The sequence below is a fragment of the Bacillus rossius genome, chromosome 18 (genome assembly GCF_032445375.1).
Source record: "Bacillus rossius redtenbacheri isolate Brsri chromosome 18, Brsri_v3, whole genome shotgun sequence".
Classification (NCBI taxonomy): Eukaryota; Metazoa; Arthropoda; class Insecta; order Phasmatodea; family Bacillidae; genus Bacillus; species Bacillus rossius.
In genome coordinates, this window is record NC_086345.1 from 6,238,661 (window position 1) to 6,262,563 (window position 23,903).

The 23,903-nt window shown below is 46.7% G+C and overlaps 1 protein-coding gene across 4 annotated transcripts in view; it reads right to left on the reverse strand.

Moving 5' to 3' along the window:
* The window catches only part of LOC134541071 (uncharacterized), a 79,370-nt gene that overhangs the window by 14,960 nt on the left and 40,507 nt on the right, over positions 1–23,903 (reverse strand). For all 4 annotated transcript variants that reach the window (XM_063384216.1, XM_063384214.1, XM_063384215.1 and 1 more), the window contains one exon: positions 2,674–2,820. In XM_063384216.1, the coding sequence (XP_063240286.1) occupies positions 2,674–2,802 (129 nt within the window). In that variant the 5' untranslated portion in view covers positions 2,803–2,820. The remainder of the gene's footprint in view (positions 1–2,673; positions 2,821–23,903) is intronic.

Here is a 23,903-nt window from a genome sequence, read left to right on the forward strand (position 1 = left end):
GATTGCAAGGTTATTTCTTACATACACTCTCTTTAGAATGTCATTTAACCTGAAAATACAGGTTACAATTCTACAAGTCCAAAAATAAGCTTTATTTATAAAATTATTTTACTTGAAAATAACCACAGCGAGTATGTATATTTATTTCACACACTGGGATGAAATAAACAGTGGCCTGGACCCAGGGGTCACCCCTGCCCCCCCCCCCCCCCCCAATTGTGGGGGCCATGGCGTAAACCACGCATGACAGACACATGACACACTCATCACAGCGAACACCAAGCGGAATGGGTTCTTCGTACATTATCTTTATTCAAGTCTTCGTGCACCTCGAGAGGACGCAAATGTCTTTTCACAGAAGTTACAGGGATATAATTTTATATGTATATATACTAGCTGCAGTACCCGGCGTTGCCCGGAGAAATGTCACACAATTACTGTTTGTATGTTTATGATCTATGATTTTTTGTTTAACCATGGCAATCGGTTATTTATTATTATTTATTATTAATTATAAATTATTAATACCATTAATCGAAATAAAAACTATCCTATCTCTCAAGTTGGAAAAAATTACACATAAATGCCAATTTTCATCGAAATCGGTTGACTTGGTGAAGAGTTCACTGGAAACAAACATCAGGACACTGGATTTTTATAGATAGATATATATAGTCTGTATTCCTCGATGCATCCTTACTCCGTAATGCACCGCCACATCACGGACGGGTCTTCTGCAATGACAGTCTCGACCGTTTGACGGGAGAAGCACTTTTATTTGCAGCTTATGGCAAGTCTTTTAAAATTACAATGTCTTGCAAACTCCTTGCGACATTTCCCACAGTTTAATTTTTGCACGACGCGGATTATTAGCACATTATCACTCTTCTCGTGTCGGCGGGCATCACCGTTGTTCGAGAAAACCTTGTCACAGTAACGTCACCGATGCTGCGATGCTGGGAAGACGCCGATGCAACATCAGTGGTCATCATTGATGCTAGTGGCAGCGGGAGTGGGCCTGGACCAGGGCCGGATTTAGAGGTCTGGAGGCCTCGGGGCAACAGAGGAGCGGAGGCCCCCTGGCCCCAAATTATTTTCCAAATAAAATGAACAATTTTTTTCAGTCGAGTTTCCCATTAAATAATTTATTGTGAAATCAAGTAGATTCTCTTAGTATTTAAAAAACATACATAATTATAATCGGAGACAAGAATACTATGAAATTAAATTTTAGTGTTATTGAATATTTATGTTAATATTTAACAATAATATAATCATGTATGTAAAAAGTAATGTAGGTAAAGGTAAAACAGCGAAAAAAAAAATATCAAAGGAAAAGATGTTCACTAGTGTTTACTTGTCGGAATTTGAAAGATTTTTTTTCGGAAGTCTCTATTGTGGGGGCCCTCCGTTTGTGGAGGCCCCGGGGCTTTCGCCCCGGTTGCCCTCCCCTAAATGCGGCCCTGGCCTGACCCTGCGGGTAAAGGGATTATCACTTGAGGTGTCGGAGCTGCTGTCTTAGAATATACTTTACATTCTTTTTAGACTCCGAAAACTAATTTTTAAATGAGGTTTCAAGTCTGGGGTTGGAGGCATACAGATGGACGGTCAAGACCAATTTTGCAGTCCGTTGCTCAAGTGAATGCTTAGAAATGCTTGTGGTTAAACCATATGCATGAAAAACACTGTTGTGCTTGGCAGTCGAAAATAAATCTTTGAATTTCAGTGTCAGTAACTCTTAAAATGTAAACATACGAAATGAATGAGAATGCACGATTGTTTAAAATTTTATACAAAATTTTCATTTATATATGACTGTTTGATTACTTGGTTCACAGTTCCCATGATAAAAAAAACGAAACCCGATTAAGTGACAGGTTTTAATCACTATCACTGGCGCTCTCCTCCCGACTATTGTACAGTTCATCACTAGACACCTCCAATTAAGTGTGTCAAGTATCAAAAGTGATGAACTATTTTTAGGTGAAAAAAAATTGGTTGTCTGTAAAGTCGGTTTACGGACGATAGTTTAGCGTGACAACGTCATAACAAAACATTGACGAAATGATTGCATATTTTTATGAATAAAATTGAATAAATTATATTTTAATAAAAAAAGAATAAATAATTGAAATTATACTAGTAAACAGATTTTTAAAATGCAAGAATAATTAACCTTTATTGCCGAAATTTTTGTTGTAATAAGCAATGAAAACCACATTAACTTTTCACTTCACTTTATTAACAGTCGACGAAACAGTTCAGGTGTAGATGACTTGTAATTAATTTTAATAACTGGCGTTTAGCTATAAAGTTTAAATATAATTATGAACAAGTTTTCATATAAATAAACTGTAATCCAATATTTATAATCAATTATATAAATGACCATAATTTTTTAGTCCATTGTAACATAACCTATTATTACTGCACTCGCCGACAGTGTAACGGAACACAGCGTAACAGAAAAACGAGCGTAACAGGACACAGCGTAACGGAACAATGAACGTAACGGAAAAATTTTCGTAATGCGCAACGGGACACTTTTTCGTGCGTGCAGCCGGCGTTCATCGATTTATTAGACGTTGTCACGTCAAAAAAAAAACTGACTAGGTAAGAGTGGAACTATGTGTTTGAAGTGGGAGATGAATGGGTTTGTTGCCAAGAGCCTACCGCTGGCTGGCTAAAGATGTCCTGTAGCAGGCGGGACATCTTGGCGAGACAGCTGGCGGCGTGGATGGCCGGGTCCTCCTCTGGACCGACCCTGGCCAGTGTGTGGAGCGGCCTAGCTGCGGCGCCCATCCAGCCACTGAGCTCGCGCTGAAACACACGTCCAGCCACTGGGCTCGCGCTGAAACACACGTCCAGCCACTGGGCTCGCGCTGAAACACAATTCCAGCCACTGGGCTCGCGCTGAAACACACGTCCATCCACTGGGCTCGCGCTGAAACACAATTCCATCCACTGGGCTCGCGCTGAAACACACGTCCAGCCACTGGGCTCGCGCTGAAACACACGTCCAGCCACTGGGCTCGCGCTGAAACACAATTCCAGCCACTGGGCTCGCGCTGAAACACACGTCCAGCCACTGGGCTCGCGCTGAAACACACGTCCAGCCACTGGGCTCGCGCTGAAACACACGTCCAGCCACTGGGCTCGCGCTGAAACACAAGGCCAGCCACTGAGCTCGCGCTGAAACACACGCCCGGCCACTGAGCTCACGCTGAAACAAACGTTAGGCCACTGGGCTCGCGCTGAAACACACGTCCAGCCACTGGGCTCGCGCTGAAACACACGTCCAGCCACTGGGCTCGCGCTGAAACACACGGCCAGCCACTGAGCTCGAGATGAAACACGCGTCCAGCCACTGGGCTCGCGCTGTAACACACGTCCAGCCACTGAGCTCGCGCTGAAACACACGCCCGGCCACTGAGCTCACGCTGAAACAAACGTTCGGCCATTGGGCTCGCGCTGAAACACACGTCCAGCCACTGGGCTCGCGCTGAAACACACGGCCAGCCACTGAGCTCGTGCTGAAACACACGTCCAGCCACTGGGCTCGCGCTGAAACACACGCCCGGCCACTGAGCTCTCGCTGAAACACAATTCCAGCCACTGGGCTCGCGCTGAAACACACGTCCAGCCACTGGGCTCGCGCTGAAACACAATTGCTCCACTGGGCTCGCGCTGAAACACACGTCCAGCCACTGGGCTCGCGCTGAAACACACGGCCAGCCACTGAGCTCTCGCTGAAACACAATTCCAGCCACTGAGCTCGCGCTGAAACACACGTCCAGCCACTGGGCTCGCGCTGAAACACAATTGCTCCACTGGGCTCGCGCTGAAACACACGTCCAGCCACTGGGCTCGCGCTGAAACACAAGGCCAGCCACTGAGCTCGCGCTGAAACACACGCCCGGCCACTGAGCTCACGCTGAAACAAACGTTCGGCCACTGGGCTCGCGCTGAAACTCACGTCCAGCCACTGGGCTCGCGCTGAAACACACGTCCAGCCACTGAGCTCGAGATGAAACACGCGTCCAGCCACTGAGCTCGCGCTGAAACACACGTCCAGCCACTGGGCTCGCGCTAAAACACACGTCCAGCCACTGGGCTCGCGCTGAAACACACGTCCAGCCACTGGGCTCGCGCTGAAACACACGGCCAGCCACTGAGCTCGTGCTGAAACACACGTCCAGCCACTGGGCTCGCGCTGAAACACACGCCCGGCCACTGAGCTCTCGCTGAAACACAATTCCAGCCACTGGGCTCGCGCTGAAACACACGTCCAGCCACTGGGCTCGCGCTGAAACACAATTGCTCCACTGGGCTCGCGCTGAAACACACGTCCAGCCACTGGGCTCGCGCTGAAACACACGTCCAGCCACTGAGCTCTCGCTGAAACACAATTCCAGCCACTGAGCTCGCGCTGAAACACACGTCCAGCCACTGGGCTCGCGCTGAAACACAATTGCTCCACTGGGCTCGCGCTTAAACACACGTCCAGCCACTGGGCTCGCGCTGAAACACAAGGCCAGCCACTGAGCTCGCGCTGAAACACACGCCCGGCCACTGAGCTCACGCTGAAACAAACGTTCGGCCACTGGGCTCGCGCTGAAACTCACGTCCAGCCACTGGGCTCGCGCTGAAACACACGTCCAGCCACTGAGCTCGAGATGAAACACGCGTCCAGCCACTGAGCTCTCGCTGAAACACAATTCCAGCCACTGAGCTCGCGCTGAAACACACGTCCAGCCACTGGGCTCGCGCTGAAACTCACGTCCAGCCACTGGGCTCGCGCTGAAACACACGTCCAGCCACTGAGCTCGAGATGAAACACACGTCCAGCCACTGGGCTCGCGCTGAAACACACGTCCAGCCACTGAGCTCGAGATGAAACACGCGTCCAGCCACTGAGCTCGCGCTGAAACACACGTCCAGCCACTGGGCTCGCGCTAAAACACACGTCCAGCCACTGGGCTCGCGCTGAAACACACGTCCAGCCACTGGGCTCGCGCTGAAACACACGTCCAGCCACTGAGCTCGAGATGAAACACGCGTCCAGCCACTGAGCTCGCGCTGAAACACACAACCAGCATCTGAGCTCGCGCTGAAACACACGTCCAGCCACTGAGCTCGCGATGAAACACGCGTCCAGCAACTGAGCTCGCGCTGAAAAACACGTCCAGCCACTGATCTCGTGCTGAAACACACGTCCAGCATCTTAGCTCGCTCTGAAACACACGTCCAGCCACTGAGCTCGCGATGAAACACGCGTCCAGCCACTGAGATCGCGCTGAAACACACGTCCAGCCACTGAGCTCGCGCTGAAATACACAACCAGCATCTGAGCTCGCGCTGAAACACACGTCCAGCCACTGAGCTCGCGCTGAAACACACGTCCAGCCACTGAGCTCGCGCTAAAACACACGTCCAGCCACTGAGCTCGCGCTGAAACACACAACCAGCATCTGAGCTCGCGCTGAAACACACGTCCAGCCACTGGGCTCGCGCTGAAACACACAACCAGCATCTGAGCTCGCGCTGAAACACACGTCCAGCCACTGAGCTCGCGATGAAACACGCGTCCAGCCACTGAGCTCGCGCTGAAAAACACGTCCAGCCACTGATCTCGTGCTGAAACACACGTCCAGCATCTGTGCTCGCGCTGAAAAACAAGTCCAGCCACTGAGCCCGCGCTGAAACACGCGTCCAGCCACTGATCTCGTGCTGAAACACACGTCCAGCATCTGAGCTCGCGCTGAAACACACGACCAGCAACTTAGCTCGCGCTGAAACACACGTCCTGCCACTGAGCTCGCGCTGAAACACACGAACAGCCACTGAGCTCGCTCTGAAACACACGTCCAGCCACTGAGCTCGCGGTGAAACACAAAACCAGCATCTGAGCTCGCGCTGTAACACACGTCCAGCCACTGAGCTCGCGATGAAACACGCGTCCAGCCACTGAGCTCGCGCTGAAAAACACGTCCAGCCACTGATCTCGTGCTGAAACACACGTCCAGCATCTGAGCTCGCGCTGAAAAACACGTCCAGCCACTGAGCCCGCGCTGAAACCTGCGTCCAGCCACTGATCACGTGCTGAAACACACGTCCAGCATCTGAGCTCGCGCTGAAACACACGTCCAGCAACTTAGCTCGCGCTGAAACACACGTCCTGTCACTGGGCTCGCGCTGAAACACACGAACAGCCACTGAGCTCGCGCTGAAACACACGAACAGCCACTGAGCTCGCTCTGAAACACACGTCCAGCCACTGAGCTCGCGCTGAAACACACGTCCAGCCACTGAGCTCGCGATGAAACACGCGTCCAGCCACTGAGCTCGCGCTGAAATACACGTCCAGCAACTGAGCTCGCGCTGAAACACACAACCAGCATCTGAGCTCGCGCTGAAACACACGTTCAACACTGAGCCCGCGCTGAAACACGCGTCCAGCCACTGATCTCGTGCTGAAACAAACGTCCAGTATTTGAGCTCGCGCTAAAATACACGTCCAGCCACTGGGCTCGCGCTGAAACACACAACCAGCATCTGAGCTCGCGCTGAAACACACGTCCAGCCACTGGGCTCGCGCTGAAACACACGTCCAGCCACTGAGCTCGAGATGAAACACGCGTCCAGCCACTGAGCTCGCGCTGAAACACACGTCCAGCCACTGGGCTCGCGCTAAAACACACGTCCAGCCACTGGGCTCGCGCTGTAACACACGTCCAGCCACTGAGCTCGCGCTAAAACACACGTCCAGCCACTGGGCTCGCGCTGAAACACACAACCAGCATCTGAGCTCGCGCTGAAACACACGTCCAGCCACTGAGCTCGCGATGAAACACGCGTCCAGCCACTGAGCTCGCGCTGAAAAACACGTCCAGCCACTGATCTCGTGCTGAAACACACGTCCAGCATCTGAGCTCGCGCTGAAACACACGTCCAGCCACTGAGCTCGCGATGAAACACGCGTCCAGCCACTGAGATCGCGCTGAAACACACGTCCAGCCACTGGGCTCGAGATGAAACACGCGTCCAGCCACTGAGCTCGCGCTGAAACACACGTCCAGCCACTGGGCTCGCGCTAAAACACACGTCCAGCCACTGGGCTCGCGCTGAAACACACAACCAGCATCTGAGCTCGCGCTGAAACACACGTCCAGCCACTGAGCTCGCGCTGAAACACACGTCCAGCCACTGAGCTCGCGCTAAAACACACGTCCAGCCACTGGGCTCGCGCTGAAACACACAACCAGCATCTGAGCTCGCGCTGAAATACACGTCCAGCCACTGGGCTCGCGCTGAAACACACGTCCAGCCACTGAGCTCGCGCTAAAACACACGTCCAGCCACTGAGCTCGCGATAAAACACACGTCCAGCCACTGGGCTCGCGCTGAAACACACAACCAGCATCTGAGCTCGCGCTGAAACACACGTCCAGCCACTGAGCTCGCGATGAAACACGCGTCCAGCCACTGAGCTCGCGCTGAAAAACACGTCCAGCCACTGATCTCGTGCTGAAACACACGTCCAGCATCTGTGCTCGCGCTGAAAAACAAGTCCAGCCACTGAGCCCGCGCTGAAACACGCGTCCAGCCACTGATCTCGTGCTGAAACACACGTCCAGCATCTGAGCTCGCGCTGAAACACACGACCAGCAACTTAGCTCGCGCTGAAACACACGTCCTGCCACTGAGCTCGCGCTGAAACACACGAACAGCCACTGAGCTCGCTCTGAAACACACGTCCAGCCACTGAGCTCGCGGTGAAACACAAAACCAGCATCTGAGCTCGCGCTGTAACACACGTCCAGCCACTGAGCTCGCGATGAAACACGCGTCCAGCCACTGAGCTCGCGCTGAAAAACACGTCCAGCCACTGATCTCGTGCTGAAACACACGTCCAGCATCTGAGCTCGCGCTGAAAAACACGTCCAGCCACTGAGCCCGCGCTGAATCACGCGTCCAGCCACTGATCTCGTGCTGAAAAACACGTCCAGCATCTGAGCTCGCGCTGAAACACACGTCCAGCAACTTAGCTCGCGCTGAAACACATGTCCTGCCACTGAGCTCGCGCTGAAACACACGAACAGCCACTGAGCTCGCGCTGAAACACACGAACAGCCACTGAGCTCGCTCTGAAACACACGTCCAGCCACTGAGCTCGCGCTGAAACACACGTCCAGCCACTGAGCTCGCGCTGAAATACACGTCCAGCAACTGAGCTCGCGCTGAAACACACAACCAGCATCTGAGCTCGCGCTGAAACACACGTTCAACACTGAGCCCGCGCTGAAACACGCGTCCAGCCACTGATCTCGTGCTGAAACACACGTCCAGTATCTGAGCTCGCGCTAAAACACACGTCCAGCCACTGGGCTCGCGCTGAAACACACAACCAGCATCTGAGCTCGCGCTGAAACACACGTCCAGCCACTGAGCTCGAGCTGAAACACACGTCCAGCTACTGGGCTCGCGCTGAAACACACGGCCAGCCACTGAGCTCGCGCTGAAACACGCGTCCAGCCACTGAGCCCGCGCTGAAACATGCGTCCAGCCACTGATCTCGTGCTGAAACACACGTCCAGCATCTGAGCTCGCGCTGAAACACACGTCCAGAAACTGAGTTCGCTCTGAAACACACGTCCAGCCACTGAGCCCGCGCTGAAACACGCGTCCAGCCACTGATCTCGTGCTGAAACACACATCCAGCATCTGAGCTCGCGCTGAAACACGCGTCCAGCCACTGAGCTCGCGCTGAAACACGCGTCCAGCCACTGAGCTCGCGCTGAAACACACGTCCAGCCACTGATCTCGTGCTGAAACACGCGTCCAGCCACTGTGCCCGCGCTGAAACACGCGTCCAGCCACTGATCTCGTGCTGAAACACACAACCAGCATCTGAGCTCGCGCTGAAACACACGTCCAGCCACTGAGCTCGCGCTGAAACACGCGTCCAGCCACTGAGCTCGCGCTGAAACACACAGCTGGAGTCTGCTCGCCTATATGCATAGGTACTCTAGTTAGTGTGTGAAATAACTTTGCTGGGGCGCCCATCCTGCATCTCGGTTATGCTGCAACACAGAGCGACATTTTTGGTTTGATTCTACCCGGCGCGGCGGTTGCATGCATGAGTACTCCTATGGGCCGAATTGTGGAGACCAACAATATACTCTTTTGTTATTTTTATAGTTATGTGTAGTGTAAGAATCATAATATACACAGTTAAACATATATAAATATCTAATATATAAATACAATTTTAAATCGAATAAACATTATATTTTAATTTGTCGTTGATTTTATAATTTTTTTTTGTAAAATTAATTTCATAATTATTTTTATAATTATTTATTCAACATCCTGTTGCTCTAGCATCCTGTTGGTCTATAATTCAACACACGTAGAAACGTTTTTATAAATGGGTTAGCAAATAGGGTTACATATATTATCCTGATTGATATTATACACCTTCATTAAACTAGCATTATATTATCCTGTCTATTTTATTTCAATTGCGTTTGACAATATTTTTTTAATCTTTCACCATAAATGTATTAGTGCCCCGCTTATCTGGACTATATGGGCCCAGTCCCTTAAAGTATGCATTAAACGGAATTAGCCTTATAATGCTCGCAATACTAGTTTCAGATTGGTAAAACTTTAAAATTGATGTTTCGTAATAAATAAAAATTTTACTGTGGAGTTATTTTAGTTATAATAATACTGCATTATTCATACAAATAATTATATACTGTTGCAGACGCAAGCAGGGCCATGCTGGCTGGCATCAGGCGCATGTCACATGGCTTCCACTGATGTAAGAAATGCCACGCATTCCTGGCTGGATTACAAGGGTCGTCGCTACCCCCCTCCCCCCACCCACCTCTACACGCGAATCGTCCTGCCTCGGCGCCGTTGGCTACCGCTGAGCGGCCTTGGGAATTCTGCGGGACGACGCGTGAGCTAACGACGCCCTTCTCGACTGTTCGGGAGGACGCGGCTCGTCATTAGCCGCTCTCGTCTGTTCGAGAAGCACGGCCCTAGGTACTTAAGAGTGGGATAAATAGCTACTAGAAATTCCAGCTGCTTGAAGCGTAACATGTTCGCCTGATATTGTACGTTAGACTGATATTGCTCTGAGTCCCTCGCGATAGGCGACACTTCTCAGTCCCACGATAAGGACCGAAAGGGGTGGGGTGGCACTGCGAGGCAGTCGGATTTAGTTTTCCTTGCTGTCGCTGTGTTAGCTTGGGATATATGAATGGATGTTCATTTATAAATGGCAAAAACAAACGCACGTTTTGTAAAAGGTAATGCTCGTGGTAAATTGCATTTTTCTGTGCGAAGCAAACGCAATAGAGGTAAAAATCTAGCAAATTGGAGCGAGAAAAATAAGTAGTACACAAATTATTTATAGTATTCTTGGGTCGTTTTCAGTGTATAGATTCAGGCAGTGTTATTAATAAAAACATGTGTTTTTTATCTTGATTTAAGGTTAAAGGAAAGCACAAAGACTGAAGAAAGTACGCCAATTGCAGAAACTACATCTGAGAATGCTAAAAGCAAGAAGAAATTACGTTATGAATAGTTTATATTGTGTATTTTATTTTGTAATAAAGGAAAAACGATTTTACTTCAGTAACTACTGTTCATGCAGTGGCGAGGCGTGAGGTTTATATGAGGGGAAGCAACAACTCCGTTCACATCAAAACTCGAGGGGGGGGGGGGAATGGATTTCAAGGTACAAAAGTGTGCTATTTAAGTAGTTTTCTTAACTGAACATTGACTATTCCACAGGTAGAAAAATTGACATTTTTTTTTAAATAAATTATTTTTAAAAAATAATGTTTGACTTACATTATTCTGATAGTAAAATACCTACTCTACATTACTTATATACTAAGTGGTGTGCCGTTAATTAGTAATTTCGACACGATATATTTTAAATTTTTATTATGATTTTAAATTTTTGTGTGGAAATTTTATTTGCTCTACTATAGTGTAATTTTAATTTGTTAGTCGGGTGTACTCCGCTGAGTTAAACTTTGTCTCAGTGCTCTGAAGACCCTTTCCCATCGGCGTATCGGATATTTTGCTGGCCTAATCCCTGACATGCAGACAGCTTACCATTTCCCCCGCCTTCAGTCACGCCTCAAGCCTGTAATATCATTTCTCTTCGTGACCCTAACTGCATAGACAAGTCTGTAGCTTGCAGGCGACCAGTTCTCAGAGACGAGCTGAGATTGGCCTTTTTCATCACGTATTAGTGTTATGTTCGCTCCTCTGTAGCCACGACGGGACGCTTGTTCTCAGCGTCGTTGCACTTTTACCCCCCCCCCCCCCTTCCCCGTTCCAAGTAAGACCAATTACCGGTCGTAACCCCCTGGACACCGGTGACCGTTCTCAAGGTCTCAGCGCAAAAACGTGTGCGCTAAAACTGAGCACAAGCGCTACCTAGCGACCAAGTCGCGAACTTCTCCGCTGGCCTACCCTCTAGGGCGCCAGAGAGCAGCACTTGCTTTCCCTTGAGTTATATGGACGCCGTGGTCGAGTCGATTGTTTTCAACTCAGACCCCCCCCCCCCCCGACAGATTTCTCTACTGTCGCCCAGTGATGCCAACTTCAAAACTCCTGGCAAAGTTTTTGTCCGCCCGCATTTGGGCAAGTTCGGAATCTTTCGGCGGCCCAGACCTCCCTCCACCTGTAAGAGCCGGCGCACACTTTTAATTACGAGACGCGGTTTGCCGCGACACACAGATCAACTCGCGTCGCGTCCGCAGACAGATCTCCAGCGAGTATCGGCGAATCGGCAGACTCTGCAAGACTTCATCCGACCGCTAACGACTATGTAGTCGCGTTGTATAAGGGATGCTATCCCTCAAGTCAATCCTAGTAGATTAGTCTGTCTGCATAGTTTAATTATTTGCCTTCAAAATTTTTCTCTTTTAAATGTTCTCATGAAGAAATCATCCGCGTCCTGCCGCGCAATTCGCGAGCTCCAGACCCTGGCTGACTCCACGACTGCAGCGTGCTGGGCAACTCCCCTGTTTTGGTGAGTGATAATTCGCGACCCCCCCCTTTTTTTCCCTTAAATTTTTTTTGGGCATTTTCTGCCCCATAGACTGCCTGTATACAAGTTCTAATCAGTTTTGATTTGGACTGTTGCAGACAGGGTCGATGACGGGGAGAGACTGATTGCTCCCATCTCGTGGCCACCCCCCCCCCCCCCTCCTGTTCCGTGGGTCACATTAGAAGAAACGTTTCTACTACACGACGTGATCGTTTGAAGACCCCGGGTGGTAATGTAAATTCAACATTTCCCCCTTACCTAGCTACGAACTATCTTAAGCGGATGACCAACCCACTAGCGACCAGTGTTTTCCTCAAGAACATGTAGAACGAATAGAACTAATTTTCAATGTAATCATCGGATCCATCCAATTTTGAGTGTGAAACTCATAATGCAAATGTTTATATTTCAAACTAAGAATGTAAATTGTTTTAAATAATCGCGGGCCGGCCCCCTTTTCGTTTTCATTTGTTTTTTTAAATCTTTGAAACTTGTTAAAACCTTTTGTATGTAATGTATGTAAAGAAATGGAAACAAGATAATTCATCAGGGCAAATAAAACAGGGAAACTATAGATCAAGTTAATCGTGTAGTTTTCATTTATTGATTTTAACGATCCCCCAACTTCCTCCTTGCTTGTTACAGGAAGCTCCTAAATTTTGTTTGTTCCCCACCTCGTGCCGCCTCTGGTAAATCAATTTATTTAACTTATTTTTCTTACCCAGCAGTTTCCAAGGCTCCTTTTTAATTAATTTAAAATAATTCAATTTTGAGGCTCGAGGGGTGTTACAGTGGGAGTATAGTTATCATCGATATCTGGTACAAAATATATAAACAGACAACACATGGCAAAGTAAGTACTTAAAATAAAGAGAAGAACCTCATAAAAATGTACTAGAATAGTAAAAATTAAATCTTGGTATTTTTCGTACCAACACAAAAGAAATTATCTTCATACGTGATCAGAAACTCGGTTAACTGGTACGTGTACCAAAAAACTGGCACGTCAATCATTCCTGAAACGCCAAGATTTTTTTTCCTAGCCTAAATTATTCTAAGTGTGTAAGGGGAGGGTCCAGGTTAGGGGAGGACCTAAGTGTGTCTCAGGCTGAAGCCTATACACTCTACCATGCGGGTTTTTAACCATGCGGGACAAGGGCGCGTGCATCGTGTGCTTATTGGGGTTTACTGGCCAGCCATGGCTGCGATTGGCGCCATGACTGACGCCCCATTGGTCGCCTAGCTTAAAAGATAGCTAATGTGACCCAGGTAAAACCTGCATAGACACAGGGAAAACCATGGGCCGGGTCATGCGGGAATCAATTAACATGCATTAAGCAAGCAGGTAACTACTGGACAAGAGGGAAGAAGGGTCCAGGTAAGAAGAGTTGGAGGGGCTGAAAAATCAACCATGCTGGAGTTGGGTGCTTGGGCCTTGCGGCCCGCATTTAAATGTTGGGTACTCCTGGGTTATTATTAACCAGGGGCGCATGCGCCCCCAGGGGCGGGCGATTTCACTCGTCAGCCCAGCCCAGCTGCCCAGGCAGCCACAGTTAAACCAGATATGGGCAGACGAGCCAGTAAACCGGCTCGAACTGCGGGCGTACGGGGCGAAAGGCAGCCTGACATTGCGCCATCTTCATCTTCCTTCTTCCAGTCAACAGCCAACAACCTTTCAAGCCAGGGTGGGGGTAAGTCGTTCAGGCGAATTAAGTATCTTGCGAGTCGGACCCTCTTGTCCTCCAAAATCCCGGGACGGTTGAAGGTCGCGCCGCCCAGGCTACCACTGGCTCCAACAGGGCCCCAACTTAAAGGCGCCGCTATCTCTTCCTTCAGAGTTACGATGCTGTTCAGTTCCGTTGCGCGCGCGGCAGTTCACAGCTCCGCAATTTCCAGCCCGCAGTTCGTCTACACTTCGCATCCAGGGCACATCGAGCTCCCCTGCGGTGCCTTCGCCGACGGAACTGCTTCCTGCCACGCGCCGAGCTGCATTCAGGCTACCTTTCACCCCGATAGCCGTAATAACGACCCCACAGGCCGGCCATTGGTCCGCGGACTGCTATTGGTTATTCACAGTCACCCCAGCGAGATTGCAACTCTCGAGCTGGGATCCCGTATCCGCCAACCGTGGGACGCGTACGCCCACAAATCCCCCACGCACTGCCAGCCAACAGCCCGCGGGAGAGATGCGCGCGCCCCGAGAGACGACCGCCGACTGAAACGCGACCTCGCCACCTGCCCTGCCGAACTGTGGCGGACATAGCCGAAGCAGTCGGCGGTAGAATTCCACCGTCTGCTTCGGCCATGTTCGCTTTAGTTCGGATAGAAAGCGCTACCTTCGTAGCTTCTACCACGTGTTTTTACAGCCAATCCCCTCCCTGAACCTTTGTACCATGCCACCCCCCTTCCGAAAGGAAACTACTGCGGCAGCCTTCCTGCTGAAAGCGGTCCTACCAGCGCTTCTAAACCTAGCAACGCTTCTAAAACAGCATGTTTTGTGTGTCAACGAGTTCTTTTCTTATAGCGCACAGCGCACAGTACTGGGTCCCAAGAAGATAGTGTAAAAAATACATACACCTAACGGCACGAGCCAAAGTAAAATACTATTCTGAATAAAATATTTATTTAAAAAATACAATGTCTGGAAACTGCCTAGGCAAGCACTGCTTGCCTTGCTTGCCCTGACGAGACGCCACTGTATTCATGACATATACATGTGTTATATATGTGATACAAGTAGTATAGAAAAGGGGCTCCTGGCACTGGGTCCTGGGTGTGGATTGAAGATTGTTTATATTGTGACGTCACGGCGGCCATCTTGGATGAGTGTAACGGGACACCGCGTAATGGGACACTGCGTAACGTGGCACATTGTAATGGGACAAGTAGATCATGGAGGCCATTTTGGATCCACCATCTTGGATGACGTCATTTTGTTTTCTCGAACATTCCGGCATTGTGTTATCCGCCATTTTGAAATATGACGCCATCGTTGCAGTTTCCGTTACGCCCGCCATCTTTAAAATCTTTATTTATTATCCGATTTTAATAAAAAAAATTTAAATTTATAAAAAATTCATTTAATAAAATTTTAATGAAAAATATTTAAAAAACAAACATTTACGACACGGAGTTCGGAGTTCTTGGTTCGAACCCGGTGAGGGCAAAAAAATTAAAATGATGACCGATCCTTCCCCCGTGGTGGCTGCTGGCAGACTGACACCCACCACTTATGTCAAAGTATATATATCATCAGGTAGTATGACGTCATGTCCGCCATCTTGTCGTCGTTTGCTGGAAGCCATCATCATTGTATCGTCGGCTAGAGTGCGCCGACGCCATGTTAGTTTAATTCTTACCCGCTAGAGTGCAGTAATAATTAATTATTACTAAGGTGCCCGCCATCTTGAAATTTGGGCGCCATCTTGAAAATCCATAATTTTAATGCTAGAGATGCGGGAAAAATTTCAAAATTCATTAAATAAATTGACAATAAATATACTGATTGATTATATCGATTCCTGTCCTTGGTTCGATCCAAGGATGATACAAAACAACTTTAATTTAAAAAAAAATACTAAAAAAGTGTTAGGTTTGAGAAAATAAAAACACAAGTTCTATTAAAAAAAACTTTTATTACATCAATTCTACACTACTACAAGTACAAAAAAAATACACAGACAAATTACTAAAATTTTGTGGATTTCTCGATTTCCGCATCAGCCACCCACGAATTAAAGCGAGGTGGAAAACCCCACCACTTGACGTAGGACCGTCCATTTCTTCGTTTTATAATCTTCTCCACCAAGTACGTATCGGGATACAACGTTGGCTGAATCTCTTCGGCATAGAAGCCGCCATGGATAGGTTTGTGGTCCAAATCTTCGAGGTAGTAGGTCCTAGGCTCTGATTTACGAACATGTGTCACACGGAAAAGTTCGGGACTCCAGTTCGCAGTGAAACCTTTCTCGAAGATACCTTTCTGCTTGGAGATTCGCACAATGTCACCGACGTTAGCTTTACGCTTTCGTGGATCTTTCTTCTTCGTGTTGGAAAACACTGTTTGAAGCAGGCGATTGTCCATTACGTCCTTTGGCTTCATTTTCGTGGTAGAATGCACCGTGGAATTATACTCGCTTATTAGTTTCGGCAATATGTCAAGTCACTTGTAACTTCCGTTAGCCGTGAACTGCCGCCACATCTTGGAACGCTAAGTTCTGTTAAACCTTTCGACAACGGAGGCTTTGGCGTTACTAAATGTAGAGTAGTGTTTGATGCCATACTTCTTCATCAAAGCCTTGAAGGTTGCATTGTAGAATTTTTTCCCGAGGTCCGTTTGCAGGTGCGACGGTACACGTCCATCACGCAAAATATTGTTCATGGCCTTGGCTACTTCTGTTGCAGACTTTGATTTGACAGGTCTAGCCCAAGCGAACTTGCTATAAACATCGATGACTGTCAACATGTACTTGAAACCTTTATTCAATCGGGAATACGGTATCATCTCAACAAGGTCCGCCTGGAATAAACATCAATTCCGCGAACAATGACTTTGCGACGAAGGTATTTCCGTCTAGCAGGAGCATGAAGTTCGCGAGCGATTCCGGTTCGACTCATTGTATGTAGCCGGCTTCCCTCAGTTCTTCAAGTATGGAGACTATTTCTTTGATGTGCGAATAGTTTCCTACACTAAGCGAATCATGTAGAATTCTAAGGCGATCAACTAATTCATTGGGGTCGCCCCAATATACATAGTCAAATACCTGATCACTTTCTAGCTTTTTTAAACCTTCGCCATGTATTGTTAGTTCACTGAAGATATTAGCGAGAATGTCGATTTTTTCATGATCTTCGTCTTTATATACACCACTATCTGGATCGTTATCGCGAAAATGTGCATTGGTTATCTCTAGCAGTTTTTTGTACTCTTGTAAGTCTTTATGAGAATATCCTTTAGGCTCCCTGCGAAACAGCAATTCGTACAGACCCGGAGTCCCGCGCGTTTAGAACTCTGCTACGCGCACGATATTTCCTGGTAGAAAGTCTATTTCTTTAGCACCGAGGAACCACTTATTATGTTTTCTGTACACTCCGTAGGTCGTGTCATTATTCCGGCTCGTAAACGATATCAGGTATGGTCGGACCATTGCATTCACTTGATGTACCTTTTTTGGTATTTTCTTCTTATGCATGGACTCTGTACTTGTTAAGTCCTCTTCTTCTCGATCTGGTTCATACTTTCTCTTCTTTACAGTCGGCATTCCATCTTCAACTTCTGTCTTCAAAATGATGGCTGGTTCTTCCTTGCTTTTAAGTTCGTCAAGGCGACTAGTGATTGGTTTAAATATCTCCTCATTTTCCATCTCACATGCAAGTCTGGTTCGTCTAGCAAGTAAATATTTTTCACGAACAGACTGTATAGCTCGATGAAGGTCACTGGCCAGGTCCGACATTGTACTGGCTGAAAACTTATTGCAAGACCTCCTTTTATACTTTTTTATTCGTTCGCAGAAACTTCTTTCTTGTGTTTGGCCAAATCTGAATTTTTTGACAAGTGAGATAGTGATGCTTTCAGACTACTTAGAAAAGTCCTCAGATCGTCACGTCTTTGTGCATTCGATACTTCGATCATGTCGCGAATGCGAGAATCCGAGGCTTCCACACGCTGGTCGATGGCAACGAGATACTCTAGTAATTCCAGTTTTTCACACTGTCTACTTTTTGAGCCAGTAGCGAAATGTATTTGCGTATAACGTCGTCATGAGACTTGAGAGCAGTACGTAAGTCTCGACTGCTACGACCGAATTTCGAAATGCTATTGTGACGCCTGTGACGGCGTCACAAATAAATTTTTTTTTGTTTTGATCGTGTCCGCGCGTTGTCGGAAGGTGTGACTTATCGCGCCACCTATTAGTGTTTTGGGTCGAGAGTTGTACGCTAGCTACGGGCTAATCCGTGTAGCGCTGCGGGCGGTGACTGTTGGAATTAGCTACCGCGCATGCGCGGTAAGTAACCAGTCAAGCACAGCGCTGGACAGAGGGTGACTCGTGAGTTAGCAGTGGGGCCAGACGGTCAGTGTGGGTCTAGGATAGGTACCTCCGGTGAATAATGCACATCACGACTTCAAGAAATGATTTTCACTTTACTTGATTTATGTGTAATTCGTGGACGAGAAGAGAAGAGAGTTTTCAGCGTGTATATGCTGGACAATGCAACGCGAGGGTCGTGCGAGGAAATGGAGTGTAGTTAACCCCCAGTCGAGGCCTCAATCGCCGAGGAAAATATCAGCATAGACCCGGGCTACTTATGAGCAGAAGAAAAGCAGCTACGATTGAGCTGTGGGTAAAAGTTTGGTAACAAGATAATAGTGGTACCTTCTTTTCTAAATACGAGGAAGCATCGGCGCGTGCGAGAAAATTATTTTAAGAGGTCATAAAAAAAATTTTATGTAATAAATTTTTTTTGGAGTTCGACACGACATGGAGGGTTGTGGAATGAGCGAGAAGGTGTGAGACTAGTCTACTGAGTCAACTTGAGCAGCGGGCACAGGAGGAGGACAACATTTTATATACATAAATTTGGTCTATTATTTGATTTTTCCTGTTTATTGTGGAGGAAGAGAATAGATCGTCTCGACGGATTAATTTTTTTTGGAATTGAAATTTGGGAAGAAATGAAGTTTCGTCAGTAGCTGAGCGAAGGAAATTCCACGAAGTTTAAATGGTTCGTCGTATGGAATGCAGCTGGTTCGAGAGTCGGTGGTTGCAGTCGGCGTCCCAGCTGTCCAGTTAATGGTGGTATAGTGATCTTTTCTTTTAAATGGCCTTTTTAAATTATTTATATTGTGCGTCGTCCTGTTCCCGATGGCAACTGCAGGGGTGAGTCTTGCAAAAAAATAAAATATATTTTTTCGTGAGTGGCTGCGGAGGGTGAAGAAATAGCAAGAACTTATGAGATATTAAATAAATATTAGTAAGGGGTTGTGTGAAAGACTAAATCGCGTGATCTTTATGAAGTAAATTCGTACTACATTCCTTTAATATGTTCTAATTTTTTTTTTTCCTGATTTAAGTTTGCCGGAAATAATTTAGGTATTTTATTGTTTGCATGCTGCCCGCCACCGTAGGTTGGAGAAAAACCTGCTATGCGTGATTAGTGAAATTATTATATATAAATTTTTATAGAACTATATATTAATATTGTTGATACTTTGAGTGGTATGAAGCTTTATGAGTTGTAAGTGATTAAAATAATTGAGATCTGATAAATTATCGTCAAATATAAATTATTACTATAGATGTTTTAGTGAATGTTAAACGTATTATATAATTTTTTTATAATTTTTTTTTATATAACTATATATTTATATTGTTGGTACTTTGAGTGGTATGAAGCTTTATGAGAACTGAAAAGTTATGGTTACTATAGATGTTTGATTTAATGTTGAATGTACGATAGCTAAAATATTTTATTCATACTCATCTGAGGCTGTCTTGTGTGATCGACGAAATTTTATATTATATTTATTATATTATATTAAAATTTTTTTTTGAATGTCGGGACTTGCTATAGGAGAGCTCTCGGGGTGGGATAAATGAAATATAATATTTTAAAATTTTTGTTAGGTAATTTGTTTTTTTGTATTTGGTGTATGAAAATGGACTAAGAGTTCATGAACTTGTGGTGAATTTGTGGTGAAGCCTGTGAACCCACGCAACCAAAAAAGAAAAATATACCCACCTCTATTAAAGTTTTTGTCTTGTTCCTCAATTTTGAGATTTTTAAAGTTATTCTGATTGTTGTAGTAAAGCAATTTTTTGCTTTTGAACGCTGTTGAGCTGCGCATATACCAAGTTTTTTGCTAAATAATTAAAATATATTTATACCACTGAGCTCTTCTCTTTGTTTTGTTTAACGTAACCTTTTCTTTGCCTTTGATTTAGTATCCTTGGGCCAATTGTTAAGGCCAGGTTCTCCCTGCTGTAAGGGTAATAGGTAGAGAAGGGTTACACTATGACTCATGTTTGGCGATAAACTGATCGAAACCTCGTCTGTACCTGCCCTTATATAGAGGCCAGTCATTGACTATAACTAGGAATCCGTGTTCTTCTTTCCAACACAAGGAGCACATGTCTTTGAATTCCTGGAACGTCATGTCGGTGTTTACGTGATCGTCATAAGCGTGACGTAAATTAAGTTCGTCCATGCGAAACAAAACTATGACATTCGCGTTGTCTCGTAGGAGATGTTTTGGAAGACGACTGTACGTCTGACACAGGTAAACGCAGTCTACCTTGGCGTGTCTGCCCATGGAAAAGTACTCTTGTATTATGCCTTGTTTCTCGCACATTACATCGTCGAAAACAAACACGGAATTGGCTTTTGTTTCGTTTGGAGGTACCACATCTGCATTATCATTAAATGGAAAATACTCCAGACCATCCACCGAGCGTAGAACAGTAGCTAGGCGCTGATACTTTGGCTAATGCAACGACTTGGAATACAAGTTAACGTTTTCGAACCGAAGACCGTTTGGTTCCTCCAGTAAACTCAGTAAAACACACGTTTTGCCGCAGTTTGACGGTCCTGTTATGATGCAACGTACGGCAGAAGGCAACAGTAAGCCATGTCGTGATTCACGCGCACTAAATACATCGTCTTGCGTAATGCACACGGGCAAACACACTTCTTGCTTGACGATCTGCATTGTACTGACGAAATTGTATAAAATCAAACACATTTATTCTTTCTGGTCAGTTGCGCGTAATGACTCGAAGAGGTAAGAACAAAAAACACATCGGTGCAGGACTCGTGAACTCGCTGATAAACAGTCTGCCATTCGAGCTACACATTCCCGGCTACAGATTCTGCGGCCCCGGCACTAAACTAGCGAAAAGGTTAGCTCGCGGTGACGTGGGCATTAATTCTCTCGACGAAAAGTGCAAGCAGCACGATATCGCATATTCATTAAGCAAGGATCTGGAATCCAGACACCGGGCCGACGAGATATTGGCACAGGAAGCCGAAGATATAAGTAAATCGTCGAACGCGGGACTAGGAGAGAAAATCGCAGCGTGGGGCGTTTCCAAAATTATGAAGGCAAAGACGAAATTAGAACTGGGTGCTCGTCAAGCCAGCTCCATCAAGTCAAAGACTAACTCACGCAAGACCAAACACAAGACTGGCGCCGGCGTGCAAAAAGCCAAGCAAAAATTACAGACTCTCGACAAGAAGATTATAGGAGGATTTCTTCCTTTGCTTTTGCCTGCATTGGGTGCTCTCGGCGGCCTCATCGGTGCAACGAGCGGTATAGTGCGGGCAGTCAACACTTCGAAGAATGAGCGCAAGCAGTTAAAAGAAGCTCAGCGACACAATGCCAGCATGGAAGCCATTGCCATGGGTAAAAAAAAAAACGGCGCAGGACTCTACTTGCAACCTCACAAATCAGGTCAAGGCATGAGAAAGAAACGAATGAAAAAATCCTAAGTTCTTTGCCGAAACGTCCGCTCACCAATATAGATTTGTTCAGGTATGCTCGAAAACTGAAAATACCAAATTTCCGCGGCGTGTTTATGCGAGACACTTTGCCCAGCAAGCCAAAAACGCACGAACGTGCCATAATTAATTTAGACACGTCGGCGGGTCGAGGCACGCACTGGGTGGCTTATGTAAAGACGGGAAAAATGGCCGAGTACTACGATAGTTTTGGAAATTTACGACCTCCGCCAGAACTGCAACAGTACCTGGGCTTGTCCACTAGGTTGTTTTACAATTACGAAACGGAACAGAGGCCTAATCAAACAAACTGCGGACACTTGTGTCTTCGCTTTTTAACAAACAAAAAATTAGCTGACAAATAAAAATTGCTACTTAAAGGTTGTGCAGTGATGATAATTTATTAGTCATGTCGATAACACTTACCTTGACAGGTCACGCATCTGAGCTGCGGGCGGTTCATTTCCCGCCTCTGGATTTAGACGGAGAATGGTGTATCGGACTCGTAGATTTTCAAACGTATAATGCCATACCTAATATCGACGAGGAAAACTGCAAGATCTGCTTCCTGAAAAGCGATGGGACCGCTCATGAAATACAGTTACCTGTTGGCTCTTACGAAATTGATGACATTGCAAATTACATCAGGGATATGTTACCACAGGATGTAGACTTTCAACTGCGTGGAAATCCAAACACTCAAAAAAGCATTCTAACATGCATTGAAAATGTCGACTTTACGAAACCTGGCACCATAGGTACGATGCTCGGATTCGAATCAAAGGTGTATGATACAGGAAGAACGTACGAATCTACGCGCGCAGTAAACATTTTACCTGTGAATGTCATAAGAATAAACTGTAATTTGGCAAGTGGAACGTATCTCAACGGAAGACTTAAGCAACATGCTGCACGAGTTTTCGCCGATGGTCCCGCCAGGATATAAACTGGTAGAAGTACCGCAAAGTATCATTTACGTTCCAGTCGTCGTGAAGTGCGCACACGAAGTCGTCGTCAGAATCTTTGACCAGCGAGGACGATTGGTGAATTTTCAAGAAGAAGAAATTACATTACGTCTGCACTTGAAGCGATGGGCATAAAGTTCGTAACACCGAACAGTTATAAAAGAAATCGTATTGCAGTGAATAAGAACAGTTCTCTACCAGACATCGGTGCATTAACACCTGACAGCATAAAGTATCTTCTCAGTATTGGACAAGTGCCGAGTAAATATGGAAGACGAAATCCTCAACGTGGAAGATCCGGTCATTTTTGATGACAGCATTACGAAAATGGAATTGCACGAGTACCAGCCTTTCCTGCTCGGACCGTACGCACTACCATCGGAAGTACGCATTGCTGTACAGCACCAAGATATTTGTACTTTACCTTCGCAGTCATTTATACGTATAAGAGGCACGCTGACAAATGCGGATGGTACGCACCCGACAACGACGTCAATATCCTGCAATGGTATTCTTCACCTAATCGAGCGCATTACATATGTACTCAATGGTGTCGAGGTAGACCAGACAAGAGATGTAGGCATAACATCTGCTATGAAAAATTACCTTTCGCTCACGCCAAATGAACTGTCTGCTGCAAAGATGGTCGGTTGGGCTCTCGAGGATGAATATAAGCTTCCGGTTTATGCCGAAGGGAAGTTCGAAGTTTGTGTTCCCCTGTCCATGCTTCTTGGATTCGCTGAGGACTACAAGCATATAATCATTAATTCGAAACAAGAGCTCGTACTGCTTCTAGCCAACACGCACATTAATGCAATTGTCGCCGCTGCAGAAAACCCTCAAGATGTCTCGCTAACACTACAGTCTATCGAGTGGATGCTGCCCCACATCCAAGTGAGTGCCGTTGAACGAGTCAAGATGTTGAAGAACATAGAAAATGGCAAGAACTTCGATGTGCCATTCCGATCCTGGAGCCTGGAAACTTATCCTGGCTTGCCTCATAGTCAGCGTATCAATTGGATAGTAAAGTCCAGCTTCGCTACGGAAAAACCAAGATACATCATCGTCGGGCTTCAGACCGGAAGACAGCTCAATGCAGGAGTAAGTCGCTCCGTATTCGATAACTGTCAAATACGTAATGTAAAAATATTTTTAAACAGCGAAAGTTATCCGTACGTTGACATGAACATGGACTTTGAAAGTGGAAGATTTCTTCTCGCATATCAAATGTATGCCAAGTTTAAGCAAGCTTACTATGGGCGGAGACAGTCACCGATACTGAGTCCCGACAGTTTCAAGAACAAGGCTCCATTAATGGTGTTTGACGTTTCCAAACAGGATGATCGAATAAATTCAAACAT